The sequence below is a fragment of the Mustela erminea genome, chromosome 13, assembly GCF_009829155.1.
Source record: "Mustela erminea isolate mMusErm1 chromosome 13, mMusErm1.Pri, whole genome shotgun sequence".
Classification (NCBI taxonomy): Eukaryota; Metazoa; Chordata; class Mammalia; order Carnivora; family Mustelidae; genus Mustela; species Mustela erminea.
In genome coordinates this window covers 46,369,504-46,393,273 of record NC_045626.1, presented here as the reverse complement: position 1 = coordinate 46,393,273, position 23,770 = coordinate 46,369,504, and the positions used below count along the sequence as shown (strand labels likewise).

At 36.9% G+C, this 23,770-nt stretch overlaps 1 protein-coding gene across 3 annotated transcripts in view; it reads left to right on the top strand.

Annotated features, from left to right (window-relative positions):
• Positions 1 to 23,770, top strand: part of IMPACT (impact RWD domain protein) — a 29,431-nt gene continuing 5,661 nt past the window's right edge. Inside the window, exons 1-8 of one of the 3 annotated variants that reach the window (XM_032310231.1) lie at positions 1 to 166; positions 1,252 to 1,380; positions 2,569 to 2,621; positions 4,351 to 4,413; positions 13,170 to 13,255; positions 16,155 to 16,277; positions 18,720 to 18,772; positions 20,867 to 20,940. In XM_032310231.1, the coding sequence (XP_032166122.1) occupies positions 131 to 166; positions 1,252 to 1,380; positions 2,569 to 2,621; positions 4,351 to 4,413; positions 13,170 to 13,255; positions 16,155 to 16,277; positions 18,720 to 18,772; positions 20,867 to 20,940 (617 nt within the window). In that variant the 5' untranslated portion in view covers positions 1 to 130. Of the gene's footprint in view, positions 167 to 218; positions 1,164 to 1,251; positions 1,381 to 2,568; positions 2,622 to 4,350; positions 4,414 to 13,169; positions 13,256 to 16,154; positions 16,278 to 18,674; positions 18,773 to 20,866; positions 20,941 to 23,770 lie in introns of those variants that run through there. The other 2 variants (XM_032310230.1, XM_032310233.1) reach the window with 2 other exon arrangements.

The following is a 23,770-nucleotide window of genomic DNA, read 5'->3' as shown; positions in this document are numbered from 1 at the left end:
GCGACGCGGCCCAGATTGCGGTTCCGGGTCGCACCGCGCCGCAGCCTGGGCTCCGCTCGCCGCCGCAGCGCCCCGCCCCCACGCTCCGGACCTGGGCAGGCGGTGGCCGCTTGGCCGCTCCCGGGGCCACATGGCTGAGGGGGACGCAGGGAGCGACCAGAGGCAGGTGAGGGCCCGGTGGGGCGCCGACCTCCAGGCTGGGCTCGGCCTCGCCCTGCCGCCCGGGGCCGCCTCCACTGAGGGGCCCTCTGTCCGGGGCCGCCTCCCGGTTCCCGCCGGCACCGTCCGGGCCGCCAGGCGCTCGGTTTCCTGCACCGCGTTTCATTTTATCTGCGCTTGTTCGCCGGTCGCCCTCCGGCCGGCCTCTCCTGAGGCTTCGGCAGGCTCGGCCTCCCTCGGACGGTGTCATCGTCAACCATCAGCACGCGACTGAGCAGCACCGGGCCGGAAACAGAAATCCGGGTTCTGCTCTCTGCCCTGTCGCCGCCGGGTCACCTTGGACAAGCGACTTATCCCCGGTTTCTGCTTTTGCAAAATGGGCAATGATAACACAGACCCTGGAATTCCTTAAGGGCCCCCTAGATCTTCTCGTCTTGATATTGAGCTTTTCCCAGCGTGTGGCTCACGTGGGACTCTTAAAGCTTTTCCTGCTGCGCTGTGAGGACAAAATGAGATGACACAGCGTTGCATACTTTGTTTTCCATTTTCACCTTTAGAGGCTATTATTTAATTTTTTGACCCCAAACCAAAAGAATGACTTCTGGAATGTATTTAGGGTTTGATTACGGAAAAAGCCAACGAAACAACTACCCAGTCCTGTGCCCCAGTCCAAAAAAAAAAAAAACAGTGAAGAAGATAACAGAGTGGGAACCTAGGGCTAGTATGTAGCAACGCTACTGGGGAGTGGGAGTGAGGATTCCCTGCTAGAAGAGGTGAAGCAGAGAATATGTCTTTCCACTTGTAAGTCCTGCTATAGAATATGGCAGTCCATATGTAATTGGCTCAATGGTGGCCCAAAGCACAGTGATGGAGTAGCAGGGCTGGTAACAGTCGTTGCAGTAATATCTGGCCACCATCGAAAGAGTAGAACACGGTGACCTGCTCCTAAGACTGTTTGGCAGTGTTTTTTTTCAGGGATCCTTCATCCAGGCTGGTAATGTTAGGTGTGAATACTTTGTAAGGGAGGAAGGAAAACTCAGGCTTTTAGGGCATGTACATTCATTGACTTCTCTTCCCATCAACTTCTTTCAGAATGAGGAAATTGAAGCAATGGCAGCTATCTATGGCGAGGAATGGTGTGTCATTGATGACTGTGCCAAAATATTTTGTATTAGAATTAGCGACGATATAGATGACCCCAAGTGGACACTTTGCTTGCAGGTATTTATTTTTCCCCTTCTCTATAGCCATTTTCCATGGACTCTGCACAGTTGACTAATACTGTATTCCTCTAAATGTCTATTGCAATTTCTAAATTGTCTTTTTTTGTTGTTGGCTTTTGTTAACGGTTGATTGTCTAAACATAAGCGTAATTTAGTCTCTGATCACTCCCAAGACACGCTTCAGTTGATAGTCTCAATCTTTCCTATCCCAGCTATTTTAATTAAATATTCTTTTTTTTTTTTTTTTTAAGATTTTATTTATTCACCTGACAGAGAGAGAGCACAAGTCAGGGGAGTGGCAGGCAGAGGGAGAGGGAGAAGCAGGCTCCCTGCAGAGCAGGGGAAATCCCATATGGGACTCGATTCCAGGACTCCAGGACCATGACCCAAGCTGAAGGCAGTGGCTCAACTATCTGAGCCACCCAGGCGCCCCTAATTAAGTATTCTTAATGTACCAGTGACAGGCTTGAGTTTCATTTCCTTTCATTGTCCTGTCCTTTTAATAGGAGAGGGTCTAAACCTGGAGAGATGGCTAACACTTAAGAAGAATAGGTTAGTAATTTAAAAGGCTTCGTAAAGTAGGTATTTATTTCTTTATTAACTGAGAATCAGTTGTGGTTAAGATAAATAAGTGACAAAATGAGTGTGGCTTTCTGTATTAATGTTTATTCTGTGATGATTGCATATACTTTCAACATAAAAGTTTCTGTCACTGTTTTTATAATAATACTGATTTGGGAAAAAATATATATAGGTCTCTATAAAGTGTTAGCTATTTAATGTGTTTAACAGTATTTAATAGGATTTGGGGGAGTATTTTTTCAGAAGAATACCAGGAACATGCTCTAATGCCATTCTACTCATTTGGGGTTAGGGTATAAGGTCCCAATTTCTGTTTCCTTTTCCTTTCATCTTTTTCCTCCCCATCCTTATTTCCTAACTTTCATTGCTATTATGCTTTCTCTGTAAATAGTGTGCTCTTTCTTAAAAAGTTGACATCATTAACAATATATTTAATGTCTAGGTATAAATATGAGGAGGGCATTCTTTCCTGAGATTGAACAAAACAATGGTTGTTTTTTTTTTAGTTTGACAAGTAACAAATTGGTCCAGTGACTAGCTTAATAAGTGTTATTTTTGAGCCTTGATGAAGTATAAACAGATTTGTTTTTAAACTGCTTTACAGGTGATGCTGCCAAATGAGTACCCAGGAACAGCTCCACCTGTTTATCAATTGAAGTAAGCTATATTTCTACATTTATATTTCTATTAAAAGATTGTCTTTTTATTTTTTATTATTAGTATTTTTAAAATTTATTTGACAGACAGAGATCACAAATAGGCAGAGAGGCAGGCAGAGAGAGAGGGGGAGGCAGGCTCCTTGCTGAGCAGAGACCTGATGCGGGGCTCGATCCCAGGACCCTGGGATCATGACCTGAGCCGAAGGCAGAGGCTTTAACCCACTGAGCCACTCAGACGCCCCAAAAGATTGTCTTTTTAAAGATTATTTCTCTATGCTGTACATTGTGTTTATATAAAATACCTTTCTTATCAAAATACGTATAGAAATTAAGAACACCTTCAGGACTTGGTAGGTATAGAGCATTTAAATAAAAAATTAAACTATATAAAAACACATTGCAGCGTGTACTTAGTATCACAGGGTTAAGATAAGAAAGAATCACAGGGTTCATAGGAATAATATAGCTACTGAATTGACTTTAGAGATAGGTAGAGAAATCTTCAGATAGCCTGGTAATCTAGAGTCTCTCCTAATCCGGTTCTGCTGATCTAGCCACAGTTCCTGGACATGCCTCTGCCTAAGACTGCTTGCCTTGTGGGAATTACCCTTGGTGCTTCTCCCTGCCCCTTGTTTTGGAAGAACCATCTTCTTAGCAGCCCAGGCTTAATCTTAATGAGTCATGACTTACTGATTGCAAGTAATCTTTGATCGGCTTTGGCCACTTGTTTTATTAAGATGTATAAACGTGTGTGAACAGAATTCCATTAAATCTCAATTATTGAAATCTTTACCTACCAGTGGGATAATTTCTTGTGTTTTAAAACAGCAATAAGGGCCCCGGGGTCGCTCAGTCATTAAGCATCTGCCTTCGGCTCAGGTCATGATCCCAGGGTCCTGGGATCGAGCCCCACATCGGGCTCCCTGCTACGTGGGAAGCCTGCTTCTCCCTTTTCCACTCCCCCTGCTTGTGTTCCCTCTCTGCTTGTCTCTCTCTGTCAGATAAATACATAAAATCTTAAAAAAAAAAAAAAATTACGGAACCATTATTAATAGCAAATTTTATTGCTTTTAAAAAATACATATATTTTTACAGTCATGTGGCAGCCACTGTATTTTTTGAAGTTTTTGAGATGCTATTTTTTTAAGATTATTAAATTAATTATTTGTCAGAATGAGAGAGGGAGAGAACACAAGCAGGGGGAGTGGCAAGCAGAGGGAGAAGCAGACTTCCTACTGAGCAGGGAGCCCAATGTAGGACTCAGTCCCAGGACCCTGGGATCATGACATGAGCCGAAGGCAGACGGTTAACTGGTTCAGCAACTCAGGCACCCCTTGAGACACTATTAAGAAAAAATTGGGAACTCCTGACAGTGTAGCAAATATCGTGAATCTGGAAATTTGGTTTCTGGAACTTGTTCTGCCACTTCTGTAAATCTGGACAAGCTTATAATATCCAATGAACTCACACCTGTTTTTTAAACCATATTTTAATTGAATAATATTGGGGTTCTCTTCATCATGTTTCCTGGAAGGACAAAATGAGTTCATGCTAATGAAAGCATGTTGGAACTGTATAGATTTGTACAATATAACTAATTATCTATTTTTAGTGACAATAGATAATTTTTAAAAGTTAAATAATTTATAATTTAATCAGTAATTTCTGTTTGAGATATAAACATAATCCTTGAATAGTCTTCTTCATTGTGTTTTATTTAATCTTAGTGCTCCTTGGCTTAAAGGGCAAGAACGTGCAGATTTATCGAATAGCCTTGAGGAAATATATATGTAAGTAACAGGCGATTAAAACATCCTATTTGTGATTTTATTGTGGGCTTTTGTTGGAACTATAATATGTTAAGTCCTCTGTACACTTTTTGTTAAACCACTTTTCCGTTACCAAAAAAGATGCGTTTGAGAGTCCTTGAAAGTTTGCTTATATAATTTTATGTAGGCATTTGATATGACTTCTACTTAGATACAAAAATATAGTAATAATTCATAACTAATAGCTATAAAAACACCAGATTGTGAAAGTTAATGCAGAGATTCTGCTCATGTTTTGATATTTTCACAGGCTATGTTGAATGAAACTGGTCATAGGAGAACCTTGTGTAAGAATGAGAGTCTATTGATACCCTGTATTTTTCACTCTTTCAATCAACAAATACTACATGGCAGGCACTGTACTGGGTCCTAAGTACACATAGTTAGCAAAAACAGAAATGGTCCCTGTTTCATGGCATTTAAAACTTGGTGGTGGGAGAGAGATTACTCATAACATTGTAAAATGAATGTAAAATTGCAGCCCTGATTAGTTCTGTGAAAGAAAGGGTGTAAGTATGCAGTACTAATTGAGTTTGAAACTGAGTTTGAATTGAGTTTGAACTGAGTTGAATTGAATTTGAAATTGAGTTTCACACACCTGACCTAGTCTAGGAAGTCAGGGATGTCTTGTTTGACTTCAGAGCTGGGTTAGTGAGGTGAAGATAACTCTGGTGAAAGTGACACCATGTGCAAAGGCTCTATATCAAGGAGCTTCGCTCATTTAAAGACACAAAGCCTGACGGTATAAAGTAGGAAGAAGAGGGGAGAGAAGGGAGCATGGTGAGGAAATGAACAGGTGAGGTGAACAGGGGCAGTCATGCGCAGTCTTGTAGGCCATGTTAAGGATGGTTGTCTTTGTCCTAAGACCCACAGAAAGCAGAGGTTTTTAAGTGGCCTGACACTGTGATAAAATTCTCATTTTGAAAACATTCCCTTTCTGTGTGATGAACTGATTGGATATGTGGGGAATTGGTTAGGGGGTTAATGCAGTAGTCAAGAGAAAATGACTGCGATTTGAATTAATTATAGTGAGATAAATTAATTTATTAAAATAAATAATGTTCTGAAATAACAGTTTACCAGGAACTGGTAAAGATATCTTATATGTTCAAAGTACCCACCCCATTTGTTACAGTGAGAGTACCCCCTTTATATCCCTGGGATCTCAGCCAGGTTTCTTTTGCTCCCAAAATAGTTAATTAAAATATGGTCTTTATGGAATTTATTCTGTTTATTCCCTCCTGGAAGAATTGTGGTCTTCCTTGAGTCCCCAGTTCCATACTTGACTCTAAAGGTAACCAAGAGCTGGACGTATCAATAAAGGATGACCCCATTTGGAGATTCCTACACATATAAATATTATTTATTTCTTCAATTAAATGTTTTCTGATAACTTTCTCTAACTTAATGGTTGGTCACTCCAGCTTTTATACCCCCAACACACTTCTTCCTCTAATCCTTTATTTTTGCTTATTTACCAATTTATCTCCCCCCTTAAAGTAGAATAGGGTAAATATACTGTAACTTTGTTCACCAGTGATGTCGTAATTATACATCTTATGGTCATTTTTCAGTTCTTATCTTACTTGACCTCTGAAACTTTTGCTGGTGTTGAAGTTCCTCTTTCTTGAAAATCTGCCCTTATTTGGGTTTCTTTTTTTTTTTTTAAAGATTTTATTTATTTGTCAGACAGAGAGCGAGCGAGAGCGAGCACAGGCAGACAGAGTGGAAGGCAGAGTCAGAGGAAGAAGCAGGCTCCCTGCGGAGCAAGGAGCCCGATGTGGGACTCGATCCCAGGACGATCCCAGGACGCTGGGATCATGACCTGAGCCGAAGGCAGCTGCTTAACCAACTGAGCCATCCAGGCGTCCCATGCCCTTATTTGGGTTTCTATCATGTTAATCATATTCATCAGTTAGATTTTTCTTCTACTTATGCACAACATCATATACTCAGAAATGGTTTCTGATCTGCCTTTTTTTTTTTTTTTTAAAAATCTGAAAAGCCCCCTTTTACCAAGAGATACCTTCCCATAGGACATAGCGAGCTTACTATTTTACCTAACAGGTTCAGTTGAGCTATTTGAGAGTTAGGAAAGATCAGAAATTACACTTTGTTCTACAGAAGAATATGGTTTATACTGTCTTGCTTATTAAAAGTACTTGAATAACCCCTGTCCAATGGCATTATTTTCACACACAGATAAACACTCTTCTTATATTTATTTATGTGTTTATGTATTTATTTTTAAAGATTTTATTTGAGAGAGAGAACATGAGCAGTGTGAAGGGCAGAGGCAGAATTAGACTCCCTGATGAGCAGGGAACCTGATTCAGGACTCGATCTCTGGACCCTGAGATCTTGACCTCACTTAACAGACTGAGCCACCCAGGTGCCCTAAATAAACACTCTTTTTAAAAAGTTTCGTGTGACAGCTTTAATATTTTCTCCATAAATCCAGTAGGGGGCAGCAAATTGAAAATTATTATTGGTCTTTGAAAATTAAACGAGGCTAATGTATGAATATAGTTCTTAATGTTTATAGTTTCATTATATTTTAAATATTGTAACACTATCGAGACTTTCATATTAGCATCATTTTATATGCCACATTTGATTTTTGCCTAGTCAAGCAGATGAACTATGGCTTGTTTCCTTTTAGGAAAAGGAAGAAGTTAGGAAACTAACAGTTTTTCCAGTAAGAATTTGTTGAGTATCTCCTATATGCTGACACTGTGTCAGGAGTTTGAGATTTAAAAATAAAGACAATGGTGTATCAATACACTATAATGACATAGTTATTGAGAGGTTTGAACAAGTGCTGTAGTAGCATTTTTTAGAGGTTTTAGTAACGAACTATCTCTGGGCATGTGGATGAGGTTGGAAAGGAGGGCTCCATTGTGAAGGAGACTTTCACATGGTATTTGCCAGGTAATTGAATGAGGAGAGGTTTTCTGGTAGAAGGAACTGCGTGGGCAAAATCATGTGGGTGTGAAGCAACCTGGCATCTTCAGAGTTTAGCAAATAGTTTAAGATGCCAGCTGTATAAATTAGGTAGGGACAAGAAGAAAGAATCTACAAGCTGGGAAAGAAGTTTGGGCATTATCTTGTAGGCTCTAGGGGTTTTACACAGGGGCATGATGGAATCAGATTTGTGTGGCCATGTGAGAGATGGGCTGTGAGGAGTTTTGAAGGAAGGGCCACCGCAGGAAGAGCAGTCAGTAACTCAGAAGGGAGATGGTGGAGGTCTTTTTATGAAGGCAGCAAGAAGGTGGATGGAGAAAAATGGTCTGGTAAGGAAAAACCCAAGACTATAAGCTAGGATTTGGTCAATTGATTACATGTAGATTAATTGGCTTACCATACCTTATTTTAATGATGTATTTTGTATGGATATTTTGAATATATGAAAATAATTATGTTAATAAAGGAAAAGGTAAATGACAGATTTTAAAATACCTAGAACATCATAATAATTGCTGTTGTTTAAGAGAAAGGGAAATGGGTTAACTTTTTTTTTTTGGTAGTACAGATTTTCTCCACTATCTAAAAGTGGAGTATTCCTTCGAACCTTTTCAAATGCCAAAATGGCATAAAGGAAAGAGTATCCCTCACTTTCTGAATGTTCAAGTTACAGCACTTCACTGCTATGAAATACCTGCACTTGGTGTAGTAATGGCTGTTCTCATAAAAGTGAAAATCCTCTTCAGGTTTCTTTTGGTTAGTGAAAGCAGCTTCTAACATAGGTCTTTTGTAAAAGTGCAAGGGCGTAATACAGACTTTGGGTAAGTGGGGAATACTTGTCTGTCTGTCACGTTTTCTTTATCCATTTTCTATCAGTGGTCACGTGGGCTGCTTCCATAGTTTGGCTGTTGTAAATAATGCTCCTATAAACATAGGAGTGCATATATTCCTCTGAATTAGTGTTTTGTATTTTTTGGGTAAATACCCAGTAGTGTGATTACTAGATCATAGGTTAGTTCTATTTTTAACTACTTAAGGAACCTCTGTACTGTTTTCCACAGTGCCTACATCAGTTTGCATTCCCACCAGCATTGCAGGAGGCTTCCTTTTTCTCCACACCCTCACCAACACTTGTTTCTTATATTGTTGATTTTAGCCATTCTGACTTGTGAGGTAATAATCTTATTGTAGTTTTGATTTGCATTTCCCTGATGCTGAGCGATGTTGAGCATTTTTCATGTGTCTGTTGGCCATCTGGATGTCTTTGGAGAAATGTCTGTTCATGTCTTCTGCCCATTTTTAAGTTAGATTATTTATTTGGGAGTGTTGAGTTTTATGTTTCTTTTCATTTTTTTTTTAAGATTTTATTTATTTATTAGACAGAGAGAGACAGCACAGCACGGGGAGTGGAGACGGAAATGCAAGGCTCGATCCCAGGACCCTGATATCATGATCTGAGCTGAAGACAGATGCTTACTTAACCAACTGAGCCACCCAGGCACCCCAAGTTTTAGAAGTTCTTTATATATTTTGGATACTAACCCTTTATCAGATGTGTCATTTGCAAATATTTTTTCCCATACCATAGGTTGCCTTTTAGTTTTGTTGACTGTTTCTTCTGCTCTCCAGAAGCTTTTTGTTTTGATGTAGTTCCAGTAGTTTATTTTTACTTTTCTTTCCCTTGCCAGGGGAATTTTTAAAATTTTAATTCCAGTGTGGTTAACATAAAATGTTATATTAGTTTCAGACGTACAATATAATGATTCAAAGTTCCATAGATTACTCAGTGTTCATGAAGTGTACTCTTAACCCCTCACCTATTTCATTCATCCCTCCACCCTCCTCCTCTCTAATAACCGTCTGTTTGTTCTCTACAGTTGAAACTCTTTTTTGATTTCTCTTTTTTTCACCTTGTTTATTTATTTTGTTTCTTAAATTCAATGTATGAGTGAAATCATACGGTATTTATGTTTCTCCACTTGGCTTCTTTTGCTTAGCATTATACTACCTAGATGCATTCATGTTGTTGCAAATGGCAAGATTTCATTCTTTTTTTTATAGCTGAATATTCCATTGTATATTTAAGCCACATTTCCTTTATCCATTCATCTACTGATGGACAATTCTGTCACTTCCATAGTTTGGCTCTTGTAAATGATGCTGCAATAAACATAGGGATGCATATATCCTTTCAAAGTAGTGTTCTCATATTCTTTGGGTAAATACCCAGTAGTGTGTTTCGTGGATTATAGGGTAGTTTTATTTGTAATTTTTTGAGGAACCTCCATATTGTTTTGCACAGTGGCTGCACCAGTTTGTATTCCCAACAGAAGAATTTGTAAGGGCTAGTATGAGGATACTGAGGGGGGGTTTATCAATGAGCTGTATAAGCACAGTAAGTTATTTCTTGAGTTTGCAAATGTGTTTCTCTGTGAGGCCATCTGTGTTTGCTAATTGTTGCTCATCAGAAGTTAGTCTTCTCCAGTCCCACAGAGACTGGGAGAAGGGATGCTGTCTTCCTTGATGATTATAATTCAAAAGGATGGTTCCCAGGTCCTTGAGAAAGACATTCTTGGGTTGTAAAACTGACAAGAATCTTCTAAAAAGACATCCATATATTCCAAAGGTGCAACAAAAGAATTTATGATGACAAGTTTTCTAAAGAAAATGTACTAAGAAAGGGGAAGTCAGGGCCTAAAGTCAGGAAGGTCTACCAATCTAAGTTTGGCCAAGCTTAGTTTTGCCAAGCTAAGTTTTGCCAGCCAAGGCTGGCTTGGTCAGGCTTCCAGAATCAGTTTTTGAAATAATATGACCTCTTTGAATCTGTTTTCTCATCTATAAAATGAGGATGATAGAATAATGTTGTGAGGTTTAAATGATATAATCCGTGTAATGTACATTAGCACCATATAACAGCAACTCCTGTTTTTGTTGTTATTAAAAGAATCCTCTCTTCCAGTTTTGTCATTTGAAAATGGGATGATGAGAACTCAGACAGATTGAATGATTTGTCTAAGCTCACACAATTTAGTATGTATTTTAGTGAGTAGCTTTGTCCTTCAGTCAACAAGTATAAATATTAGAAAATTAAAGATAAAACAATTAGAGCCATAAGTAAAGGCAGAGTCATGAGTAACTTGATTTTTTTTTGATTATTCTGGATTGGGTGATAGTCTTTTAAGTATAGTTACTCACAAAATATCTCTATGAAAATCAGTTTTTAATCCAAGTTGATCTTTCATTTAATTTGACACAAATTTTGTTCCAGACACTTTCTATTTAGCTATTTTACTATAATTTAATTTCATAAATAAAAGCTTAACATCACACTCTGTAATGAGTTTTTTAAAAATTTTGTGCTAGTGTCCTTAGGTTTCAGCAAACTTCTTCCAGGACCAGTTGGGGGTGAGGGGCAGATAGGCACAGGAAGGAGGACTTTCAGCTTTTGTCTTTTTAGGTTGTTTCTGATTTTGTGAGAGATTTCATTACAGCAATGGCAAAATTTGAAAACCACCAAATCCTAGTGAATAGCTAAAATCTCAGAACGAAGAGAAAACACAGTTTCTCCTCATAAGAGAAAACACAAATATGGCAATAATAGTAATAGCAAGTAAAATAAAACAAAACAAAAAAACACCATTAGTGATAGATTTTGGGATTCCAAGGGAAAAAGTAATTTTCATTTTCCTCAGGAATCTTTCATACCCACTGCAATTTCCTTCCACTGGATTTCAGTAAGTCTTGTCAAAGGCTAGGGAAGAACGAAACGTTCAGTAACTGACGTTGGGCAGAAGTGCTATTATACAGTCTTCTGCGGGAAGGCATGGGCCAGTGGAGAGGAGATTTGCAGTTGAGGTTTAATTTCTTCTTTATTATTTGGAAAAGTTACTTCACAAATTACTTGTGAAATTTCTTCCAAGATGTTTTCACAGCCTTTCCAACAATAAATCTGAATTTGAATGTATATTCACAGAGGGGTGATTTTCCTGCCTTAAAGGATGTGTTGAGGATTAAGTGAGATAACAAAGTGTGTTCCACTTCTGTATAGTAGATATTCGAACTAGGTAAACAATAGGTACTAGTATTACTATTTTTGGTGATGGTGGTGGGCAGAATTCAATAGAATGAGGTTAGGAAATGGAGAGAACTACATATGAAAACATAAATTTGTAAGGATAACAATCACAAACACCGAGGTGAGGGACCATGGTTTCTCATTGACTACCATACCCGCAGGGCTGGTGTGGAGATGAGGCCCTTGAAGTTATGTTGAGTGAATTAAGATTTCCTTGAAAAGAAACTGCCTCTGTAAAGTAACATGAGATACTCTAAGTCTCTATTTTATAGATGAGGAAACAGACTCAGAGTTCAAGTGGCTGGCTTGCCGAAGGTCACAGCTGCTGGATAGGAGAGTAAGATGCAGTGGGCAAGCTGAGCATTGGAGTAAGTCTGCATTCACATCTGGCTCTGGGCTTCTTAACTGCTTCTAAAATTGTCTTAAATAAGTTAATTGATCTCTCCACTCCAGTTGATCTCTGTTTTCTCATTTGTGCAATGGGGAAATAATACCTGCTTCATTAGATAATCATGAGCATAAAATGTGTTCACACATATAATTAAATTTGTGCTTTGTATGTACTCAATACATTTTACTTTTCTCTGTCCGTATACTCTATATCTCTTATTGAGAAGAGAGGATGGAAGTGGGAATTGTTTAAAAGAAATTTGGCTAAATTTTCAGATGTTTTACAACCTTTCCATCTGACTTTTCCTCTCTCTAAGAATCTTAGGTTACTGTAGCACATGTGGGATTGTTTAGTGCTGAGGAACTATGGGTGAGATGAGGAGGATTTGGGGGTACAGAATTACTTGAGAACAATATTGTTTTCTTCTGTATGCTTGTTTTGAAAGTTTCCTTTAGTGGGTACTGATGAGTAGCATGATGAAGAGAGATAGTGGTTTCAAGGGGAACTTTCAGAGGAAGAAGGTAAGGTGTTGTTATGAAGTAGTATGGTGATTGTGTAAACACACATAACAGACACTTACCTAAATTAGTGTCATTCCTTAAAGAGTAGACACCTGGGACCTTTGCTGCTGTTGTCATAATTTAACATGACTCTATGGACATGAGCCACGACATGTTCTTTTTCTCAATGACCATTTGAGGTGGATTTAATTTATCCAAGATAGACATTTGGAACCCAAATGAATCAATTTGGGCAACAGAATATTTTCTCAAAAACAAAAAGTGAATATAACATTGTTAATTGTCTTTTAAGTCTTTTAAATTTGTTCTCTGAGGCAGTTCCTCCAATGCTTTGCATTCTTCTTTGTGGAAATAATTATACCAAGTGATAAATATCCCAGATAAGTGGTTTGAAATTGTTTAAAAAGTATAAAAAAGTGAGCAGTGACATCAGTGCTGTAGGTATCTGCTGACAGACACTAAATCGCATTTACGTCTATCTACTTCATCCAATTCAAGTTCAGAAATTTTCTTTTCTTTCTTTGGTTACAACTCTCCAGCTTGTTTTTAAGTAAGCAATGTTAATTTTGGAGCCAGTTGGAATTTTTAATGTTATTGATAGGAATAATCTCTATTAAATACTCACCCAACAAATGTTAGTAAACCTGTTCTTACAAGCTCTTTTTAAAATTGCATATAATTCTTAGATTGTAAATATGTCTGTATTTTCTTGAATTTGAGAAGGAATTTTCTTAAATAACGAATTTTCCCCCTGAATTTTGTTTAGACAGAATATTGGTGAAAGCATTCTTTACCTGTGGGTGGAGAAAATAAGAGATGTTCTAATACAAAAATCTCAGATGACAGAACCAGGTAGGACTGAAACATGCTATTAATGCTCTTTTAACTTAATAGTAACTAAACTTCCATTTAGATATTCTAAATGAAATTTTTAATGAAAATCTATTCTGTTTTATGGTTTATATGTAATAAAATACAAGTTTCTCTGTAAAGTTCATTTACTCATGTAATTATGGTTGTTTCTTTCTGTATGGTTTTAGCCTCTTTGGTTTCATCTTATACCCTTACAGACGTAGATTTTATGGTTAAGGAACTTGGGTCTAAAATTTATGCTTTCTTCGGTTTTTAAGGTAGTATGAACCGTGTAACATTCTTCATGAATTATTGGAGTATATCAATTAGATAGTAACTTCAAATGAGTGAAGTGTTTATAGAAAAAGAACTTGGGAAAATTCACTGAACTGACATTTAGAATATAAAAATTTACTTTGAAAATATATTTTGAAATTGAGATTTTGATTATTCTTTTATTGAATCATTATATGACAATGTGAAACTATTTCATATTTCATTGTCACCACTGATAGAATTGTTTTCAATCTGAGAAAGAGATTTTTAAAAAACAAACCAATTATTTAGGACTCTCTTAGCAAAATCAGTATACACGTGAAGTTGATAGTAGTATATACTTTTTCAGAAAATTTTACTATTTTTTACTGCTTCCGTTAACATCTATGAGATAATATGGTCTGTCCATGTGACAGTTTATTTTGAAGTATTTTATTTAACTTTCGTGATTCATGTTCTAATTTTTTAGCATTTTAGGGCACTGATAGGAAAAGTAGTCTCAAAACAGAATTGATTTTGGCCATTCTACCATTCTAGAGTGTAGGATAATTGCAAATATGGAATGTAAACCAGTAAAAATTTAGGACTCCCAGAAAGTTTGGGATCACACAACTCTCAGGAAATTTAAAAAATTATAGATCTTAAAAGGATATTTTTCTATTTTCCATCTATATCTACAATATAGGTTAACCACTCCAAATTTTAGAGTTACTGATTTTTGTTGTGTAATTTATAATTAGACTTCTTAGAAATTTTGTTTAGAATTTTGCTTATCAAAATTGTTTTTGTAGACTTCATACTAAAATGGAAGGTTTTTTAGTTCTGAAGAACTAATAAGGCTGCAAGCTAGTGATCAAGGTATCTCATGAGAATTTTCCGCTCCAGGGCACCCACTTGACACGTAATTTATTTCGATTTTACTGTTAATCTTCAGTACATATTTACTATTTCATGGTTTCTTTCTACTATAGAAATACTAAATTTTAAAAGATTAAATACAACTATTTATAATTTTTAAAAATTCTGAACTTATTTTAGAGAAAAATTGCAGAAATAGTACAAAGGACTCTCTTCTATCCCTCACGCTGCTTCCCTTAGTAACATCTTACATAACCACAGTTATCATTTCCAAGAATAGGATACTAACATTGCTATAATATTAACCAAACTAAAGAGCTTATTTGAGTTTCACTGATTTTTCTGCTAATGTCCTTTCTGATGTTATAGGATGCTGTCCAGGATTCTACATTGCATTTAGCTGTTTTTTCTCCTTACTCTCTTCTGGTCTATAAATAGTTTCTCAGTATTTCCTTGACTTTTATGACTTCTTATGACGTGACACGTGAAGAATATTGATTATTTTGTAGAATGTCCCTTAGTTTGGGTCTTTCCATTGTTTTCTCTTAGCTGGAGCAAGATTGGGCATTTTGGCAAGAATACCACAAAATGACATTGTGTCCTTCAGAGTGCATATATCGAGGAACTCATGGTATCAATATGCTTTATTATTGGTGATGTTTACCTTGATTCTTTGGTTAAGGTGGTATCTGCCAAGTGTTTCCGTAAAGTTATGGTATTAATCAGGGCTCTCCAGAGAACCTATAGGGTGTGTGTGTGTGTGTGTGTGTGTGTGTGTTCATAAAGACAGGGAGGGAGGGATGCAAGAGGGGGAGGGAGAAGTTAGGACGAGAGGAGAGGGAGATTGGTTTATTTTAAGGAATTGACTCATGAGATTGTGGGGGCAATCTGCAAGGTAGTTGGGCAGGCTGGAGACCTAGGGAAGAACTCATATTGCAGCTCAAGTCTGAAGGCTGGCTGTCTGCTGGCAGAATTCCCTCTTCTTCTGGGGAGATTAGTTCTGTTTCTGTTAAGACCTTAACTGGATGAGGCAGTCTGCTTTACTCAAAGTTAACAGATTTTGAATGTGAATTGCATCCAAGAAATACCTTTATAGAAGCATCTAGAATAGTGTTTGAACAAATAAATACTGGGTACTGTGGCCTAGCCAAGTTGACATATAAAATTAACCATCACAGTTACCATCTTTCCTCTAAGGGCCTTGAAGGAGATACTTTGAGACTATGCTAATAATATCCTATTCCTCCTTAAACTTTCACACACTAATTTTAGTATCTGTTAGTATGTCTTGTCAACAATATTTATTACTGTGGTGTTTGCCTAATGCTGAGTCACATTTTCTTCTTTAGTTATTCATTGAATTGGACTTATGTTGTGAGGAAGAGATGTCTCTTTTTGATTACTTATTTATATCAATATGAATGCATGTATATTATTTTATTCCATGGGGTAAAATTCCATACTATCATTATTTTGTTGCTCAAATTATTTTAGGTTTCACCTTTAGTATCTCCTTCAGGTAAACTCTTGTATTCTTTTTACAAGTTTATAAGCTCATCTCTCCTTTTATTTTTTACTCTCTGCAATCATAAGATATTCCAGGCTCATCTTTTCTTTTCCTGCTCCAACCTTGGTGTCAGCTACTTCTCATAAAAGTCCCTGATTCCTTCTATTGAAGAATGGTGTTTAGAGATCAAGACCAAAAAGTTTTTAAGTAGAATTCCTTACTCTCAGAGTTCATTGATAATATCTCATATCTACATAGGCCCTGATGTAAAGAAGAAAACTGAAGAGGAAGATGTAGAATGTGAAGATGATCTCATTTTAGCATGTCAGCCAGAAACTCCTGCTAAAGCATTGGATTTTGATATCAGTGAAAATCGAACAGGTATAATGTTACTAACTAGTTTCTTTAGAATAGAGTGGGATAGCAGTATTATGTATTGTTTTTGAAATGGTGTAGAAATATAGTAAACTCTCACATGTTAAGAAATAGTTTCAGGCGCCTGGGTGGCTCAGTGGGTTAAGCCTCTGCCTTCGGCTCAGGTCATGATCTCAGGGTCCTGGGATCGAGTCCCGCGTCGGGCTCTCTGCTTGGCAGGGAGTCTGCTTTCTCCTCTCTCTCTCTGCCTGCCTATCTACCTACTTGTGATCTCTCTCTCTGTCAAATAAATGAAATCTTTAAAAAAAAAAAAAAAAGAAGAAATAGTTTCTAATTTGTAGAGAATTGAGTTATTTTTTTCCTGCCCGCCGGCCATTTTGGTGTTTGCTGGGTCTGTCGGAATGGTGAGAAAGAAAGAAATTTCTCCTTCCCTTCACCCTTTTTCTTTTTGTGACTTTCTAGCGTTTGAATTAATGATGGGAGAAACTGAAACTAAGAAAAGCTGTGTTAATGTTTTCAATTCACATCCTGTTTTTATATTTCTATTTTGAAATTTTCAGCTGTCTCCTGATGTCACAGAGTAAAGTTTTAGTCTGTGCTCACAAATATAAATGTAATAATTGAAAGTGCAACCACTGAATTAAAGCTAGTAAAATGCCTTTAAGATTTTAGTTTTTGCTTAAGCAAATTTGTTCCATAATCTAGTAGTAGTCAGCTTATGAATAGATTGATGTGATAAATCAGCTCTATGTTGTGATCAGAAGGTATCTTCCATTTTAGTGTCTTAAAATTTTGAATAATAGCATCAGTTTTCTCAAGTCTTTTACAAAAACATGATAGATCAGAGGAAACATTCATTCTCATTGAAGGTAAGGTGTTTCCTATGCATTATACAGTAGGTTTTACTTATTAAATTAATTAATTTTCTATTTTTAAAAAGATTTTATTTATTTATTTGAGAAAAAGAGAGCATGAGCGGGGGCGGGGGACAGAAGGGAGAAGTAGACTCCCCGTGGAACAGAGGGAGAGAGAGCAAGCAGAGGAACAGGGAGCCCAATAGAGGGCTCACTCCATCCTAAAACTCTGAGATCAGTTGGTGAGCCACCCAGGCACCCCTACACAGGAGCTTTTAAATAATACTATGAGATTTTAAAGTTCTTGCATGATATTTCAGCACTAGCAAGGGGATACACAGGAAGAGAAAAAGTGGGGGAGAAGACCCAGGACTCCCACTCCTGTTTTAGTCTCACATTTTATTCATTTATGTATTTGTGGATTTGGCATAAGATTTCTTTTGGGAAACAGGATCCAGTATTAAAATAAAAAGTAAAAATAATAATCACGATAAGCAGTATCTGGTTCCTCAGTACTGCTCTAGTACAGTGGTCACAGTTCGTTCAAGAAGAGGACGCTCTCAGAAGAAAGGCAAAAGTCCTGCATAAACTTGGTTTCTTGTCCGAGTCCTGTCACAAACCAGTGTAGTGAGGTTGGACAAGCTGTTTAAAACTGTGAAGAAATATTTGTACATGTGTTAGTTGAAGTAGTTCATTAATTATAAGGCAAGCTGACTAGGTAAGATTCAACAGATCAGTGAATAGAAATAGAAAATAATTTCAGTTCTTTTTCCTGAATAACTTTAGATCCTAAATGAGGCAGATGTAGCAGCCAGGATGGTTGGTAAGTTTCTCAACAGAGTGAAGAGTGAATTAGTGGTTCTTTTTTTTTTTTTTTTTTTTTTAAGATTTTATTTATTTATTTGACAGACAGAGATCATAAGTAGGTAGAGAGGCAGGCAGAGAGAGAGAGGAAGAGAAGCAGGCTCCCCGCCATGCAGAGAGCCCGATGTGGGGCTTGATCCCAGGACCCTGGGTTCATGACCTGAGCCGAAGGCAGAGGCTTTAACCCACTGAGCCAACCAGGTGCCCCTAAGTTAGTGGTTCTTCAACTTATTTAAGGAGCAGAGTAACTTGAAATCATGATACTCCCTGCAATACCAGTTTGGTATATTCTTGATATAGTCAATCCTGTGAAGTAGGAACAGCTTTATTAGTAAAAGATGTTACATTACAGCTATACAAAATAAAGTCCTAGGTTTTCCAACAATTTATGCTACTGTAACAGTCCAGGATTTCAGTCCTAACCCACCTCTGGGTGACCTTGGCAGGTGAAAATCATTTTTAAGTCAAGTAGTCTAATCTTATTTATAATTATTTGGAAACTTTTTGCTTAAAATTATAATTTAATTATAATAGACAACTATTAATGGTTATAGGGGTTGATTTGCTGTATAATTTATGTCTCTTCCCCAGCTCCCTTCCCCACCCTCTGCCCATACCATTGTCAATTTTTCAGTATTTGAATGTGAGAATTTTAAAGATAAAATACAATTCTTTAAATTTATAGAAATAGAAGAATTACCTCCGATTGATCATGGCATTCCTATTACAGACCGAAGAAGTACTTTTCAGGCGCACTTGGCTCCAGTAGTTTGTCCCAAACAGGTAAAGTTACTGTGTCCAGCTCACTTTGATGTTGTTTTACCAAAGTAATTCAAGTAATGGTTTTGCAATAATATCCTTATTTTTGCTATTGCTTTTAGTTTTCATGTAAGGTAAAAATTTTTTGCTCGTTTTCCTACGCCCAAGTTACTGTGAATCCTGGAAGATTTGTTTCTGTTTGTCACCACTTTCAAAATTGTACCCAAATTCTAATTAGGACTTAACCCTATCATGGATTTTCAAACAAGAAAAACCCATTGGGTGGAAAATTATGATGCTTAATGTCTTGTTAAAAAGAATTATTTGTCCTATTGTGTGGGAGTTCTGCAAAACCGCATGGGTTCCATTGATGCCCAGGGAAGGGGACAGTGGACAGACCGGGTGATCAGAGTCTTTCTAACATGAATTCCTTTTCCTTTTCCTTTCTGCCTCCTGACCTTAGGTGACTTGGCTCCCACCCAAGGATATCAAATGGGAGACTTTTCAGTCACAAACTGTAACAACCTATAAAGTTAAATTAACAACAACAAAAGTGTCATTAATTAACATAGGTTTTAATCATTAGTCTCTTCCCTTTGGTCTCTGTAGCTCCTCTGCTGTAAGCTCTTCTAAGCCCCGACCTCCAGGGATACAGTTCTTTGTACCAGGCCTCACTTTCACTCTCTTCTGGTCTCTAGAAGAGGAAATTCTTCTCTGCATTAACTAGTGGTCAAGATAACAGCTTTTGGTGCAGGCTTCTGGCTCTTTGTCTCAGCAACTCTATTTTGTCCTGGGCTGTTGCCCAAAATCTTGTTGCTAGGGCCCTCATTAGACATTTTGTTCTGAATCTGTTCATCCTGGATCCTCTTTCTTTCTCTGATTATAATGACTTAGACTTAGTGGATTATAATTTGTGAGAGCTTAAATAAATCTTAGATGTCATTCTCTACTTTATTGATCAGGAATCTAAGAACCTAAAATATTAAAAAATGATAAACAGAAGACTGCACAGTTTCTGACTCAAATTGATGTCTGTAGCTGCAGCTCAGTTTTCCCTGCTTCCAGGATTTCTTCTGTATTCTTTGCCTGTTACCTTTCTGAAAGGTCTGGCCACATGTCACTATCCTCAACCCCGAGTCTTTGAGTATTTTCTTGTCTAAAAGGAAAAACCTGAACTTATTATACGAGGCCCTTTAGTATAGGATCCTAGCTTTATCAATGATACAATGTCTTTTGTAGTCTCAGTCATACTCTAAACAGTTTCTACATAAAGCTATTGGTCACTTCCAGAACCGTTCTCTTTTCTGTCCCTGGTAGGGTTACCAGATAAAATATAGGATACCTTTAAATTGGAATTTCAGATAAACATTACTGTACAGGACATACTACTACTAATAAAATTATTTGTGGTTTACCTGAAATTCCAATCTAACTGAGCATCCTTTATGGTTTATTTGCTAGATCTGATAGATTTGCACACACCGTGTCCTCTGAATGGAATGGCTTCTTCCTGCCCCACTGCTTCTTCTCTTTTGATGCAAAAGAGATTGCGCTCATCTTTCAGGACCTGGCTCATGTTACCGCCTCTATAAACCTTAGATGACTCCCAGAGAGCATTTTGGTTTTATATTTGGGACATACCGTTATTTTTTATCTGTCACATTGGATACATTAAACCCAGTGAATTTTCAGAGCTCATTTTAAAAAATGGTCATATTTACTTTTAAAATTCTTTACATGGGTAAAAATTTTCATATATAAGTACCTATGACATGGTTAATGCTCAAATATTTATAGATATTTGGTGCTCAAACATACCGGGTCTAGAGGCCAGCCTGACCCCTCTCCATCAGCTCCAGTAAAGCTTTGCCTGTCGCTTTGAAGGAAAAAAAAATACCAGGTCTATAATTTTTATACCAATTAAGAGTACCAGTTTCTGCCTCTAAAATGAGGAGAAAGCTTTGGAAATGGCTTTTTCAGAGCATAGTGGATTCTTTAAATCACTGTTTCAGTACAAGAGTATTTATATCAATATACTTTAAGATACTTTTCTAGCATATATTTGTAAACCAAATAAAAAGTATACAGTAGTTTATTTATATTACTGCTGTTTTTAAGGTGAAAATGGTTCTTGCCAAATTGTATGAGAATAAGAAAATAGCTAGTGCCACCCACAACATCTATGCGTACCGGTGAGTGATCATCACAATATTAGGAATGTTCCATTTGTAAAAAATGGGGGAAACTGATGCATGATTTTTAAAAATAACAACTACTTTGGGGGATTTTTTTTTTCCTTTATAAAACTAATGATCATATATAGAATATTTGGAAGCTACAGAAGAGAAAAAAAAGAATTGGAGGGGAAATCAGCCATTTTCTGCCATTAAATGTAACTGATAATAATTTGATATATTTTGAGGATATATTGTTACATTTTCTTTCTGTCTTCTATGCAAAGTTTATTTTTTCAGTGCATTACCCTACTATCCTTTTTCTTTCTTAACAAAACCATTTTTCCATGTTGTTACAATTGCTTTATAAACATTATTATAATGACTGTGTAATATTTCTTTGAGGCTCTATACCATTATTTATTTAACCATTTACTTTTTGTTCAGTTTTTCATATTTTTTGATGTTATGGAAAATAGTCCTGTGAACATCTTTTTTATTCATTTTAGATATTCAGGATAGGTTCTGGTTGGTTACTTCAGATTCTTTTTTGAAATGAAATGGGCATATAATTTAAAAAGAAGAAAGAATGGATTCTTAAAAGTAGAATTATCAAAAAGTATGAGTGTTTTTGAAACTCTTGATACATACTGCCAATTTTTTTCTTTTTTTCTTTTAAACCAATTTATACTCCCATTAGCAGTGAATCAAGTGTGCTTCTTTTTACTATATGCCTTTTAGTTTTGAATACTAAGGTTTTATACAAATCTTTGCTGGTATGTTAGTAAAGAGAGGAAAGGCATATTTCTAAATATGCAGATTAATACAGACTTACAAGAACAGAATTCAGAACTGAAAAGAATCGGAATATAAACATAGAGACAGTGCAAATTTAAAATGTGACCAAGAATATTGGTAAGATCTAGGCTATCTGAAACTCAGGAAACTAAAAAAAAAAAATCTTTCATTTTGGATAGGTGAGTTTTTAATATTACTAAGTCACATTAGTTTACGTGCCAAAACTTAGAAAAGACTAGTTGTTAGACAATTCCCTACTTACTGGAGTCTTGGTGGACAGAATTTTGATATTTTCTTTCTGGGTTAGAGTCATCAGTATAGAAATGAGTGATTAGAGTGTGATTGCTCTCAGTGATTAGAATATGCTGTGGAGGTATTAATAGCCATTCATTCATTCATGCCATTTGTTTATTGAGTGCCTACTATATGCCAAATGCTTTACAGAAGTTAATTCTGATTATTTCAGCAACTCTGCCCCTGCAGAAAGCTTTACTTTTTCAAGATCACATGGTTGTTAAGGGGTAGACCTGAGTTTGAGAAACTAATTTCATTTCTCTAGTTTATGCCTACGCGGCTGTGTGGCTGCACCTTCAACAATAGCTGGCCATAATGTTGATCTTAAATTACCAAAAAGTTAGATAATATGCTGGATAGTCTATTTCAGGCCCCACAGTTTGGGGTTTTTAAGTTCTTGTGAGTATTTTTATAGTTTTGCATATTAATAGATGGTGAGCTATCCCTTCTCACAAATTTCAGCATGACTATGTTCAGCAGCCCCTCCAGCTTGCTCCTTTGTGACACTTGGGAATGAAAAAGCTGAGCTTGTCAGAATTGTGTGTCGCCCAGGAGTAAAGAGGCACAAAGTGGAGGCTTAAAGGACCCCACTGGAAATAAAATAAAGTACCTTTATTTGGTACATGGACTTTGCGTTGTGTATTTTGAATGCTTAGGATCCTTTTAAGGTGACTTCCTGGTTCTGGGGTTCTGGGGCTGTGTTCCTGCTTTGGAGTTAAGGGGCACTCTTCAGGCTGCTAGCGCTAGTGCTGGCACACACAGTTGTGGGATACGGCATCATTATCTTCCTGGCATGTGAGGAAAAAAGCGAAAATGTCCATGGGATTTCATTTTTTAAAAACCTAACAGTTTATAACTTCATAAGTTATGACTTATAACTTCAATCTTCTTCACTGGTTCCATAAAATTACAGTGTTAGATTATAATTACAGTCCTAATATAAACCAACTGCTGACTCCTTTTTGCTTTAAATTTGCCATGTAAAATGTTGTCTAGTAGTACTGTGTTTTCTTGGAACTCTAAATAATAACAGAGCCTGGTCATAGTAGGTGGGCAATAAATATTTATTGACTGAATGAATGGAAAGATAGGTTGAAGGATGAACGAGTGAATAAATGAACATGATTGCTATAATAAATGTGAATATATAAGAAATAAATGAATATGTTTGCTGTAATTGACCTAGGTATATAGATAAGGTAGTACGTGGCTTTTTATAGCCACAGCTGATAAGATATCTTTGGTGCATTTGCCTTGTCCTATTATTTCTTAGGGGCCTAAGAAATCCATCTTAACTGGCACCGTTTTCTTTTTATATCTCACACTTACTTACCGTGCTTATTCTGCTGCAGTGTAACCCTACGTTATTATTCCAGACGCGAACTTTCTAGATAATTTAAATAAGTAAAAATACCATGATTTATCTCTGATACTGATAACCAACCAGGGGAAAAGTTACAGAGAGAATAAACTTATAATTCTTAGAATAGGGAGGATAGAGAAATGTTTGATGGCCAGAATAAGATGTGAGAAAGGTATAAAATGTTCATTTATGTTGATTTTGTCACCTCTATCTTTTTTATATCCTTTTTGTCTCACTAGCTCTTAGGCTCTTTGAAGACAGGAGTAAGCTATTTATCTCTTCTGTATCATTTCATAGTGCCTACTATGTCTAAGGCTTCTCTACAACAAGTTCTTAGTAAATGTTTCTCAGTAACTGCTCTCTGTAACCTTATAGCTTCAAGGTTAAATGAAG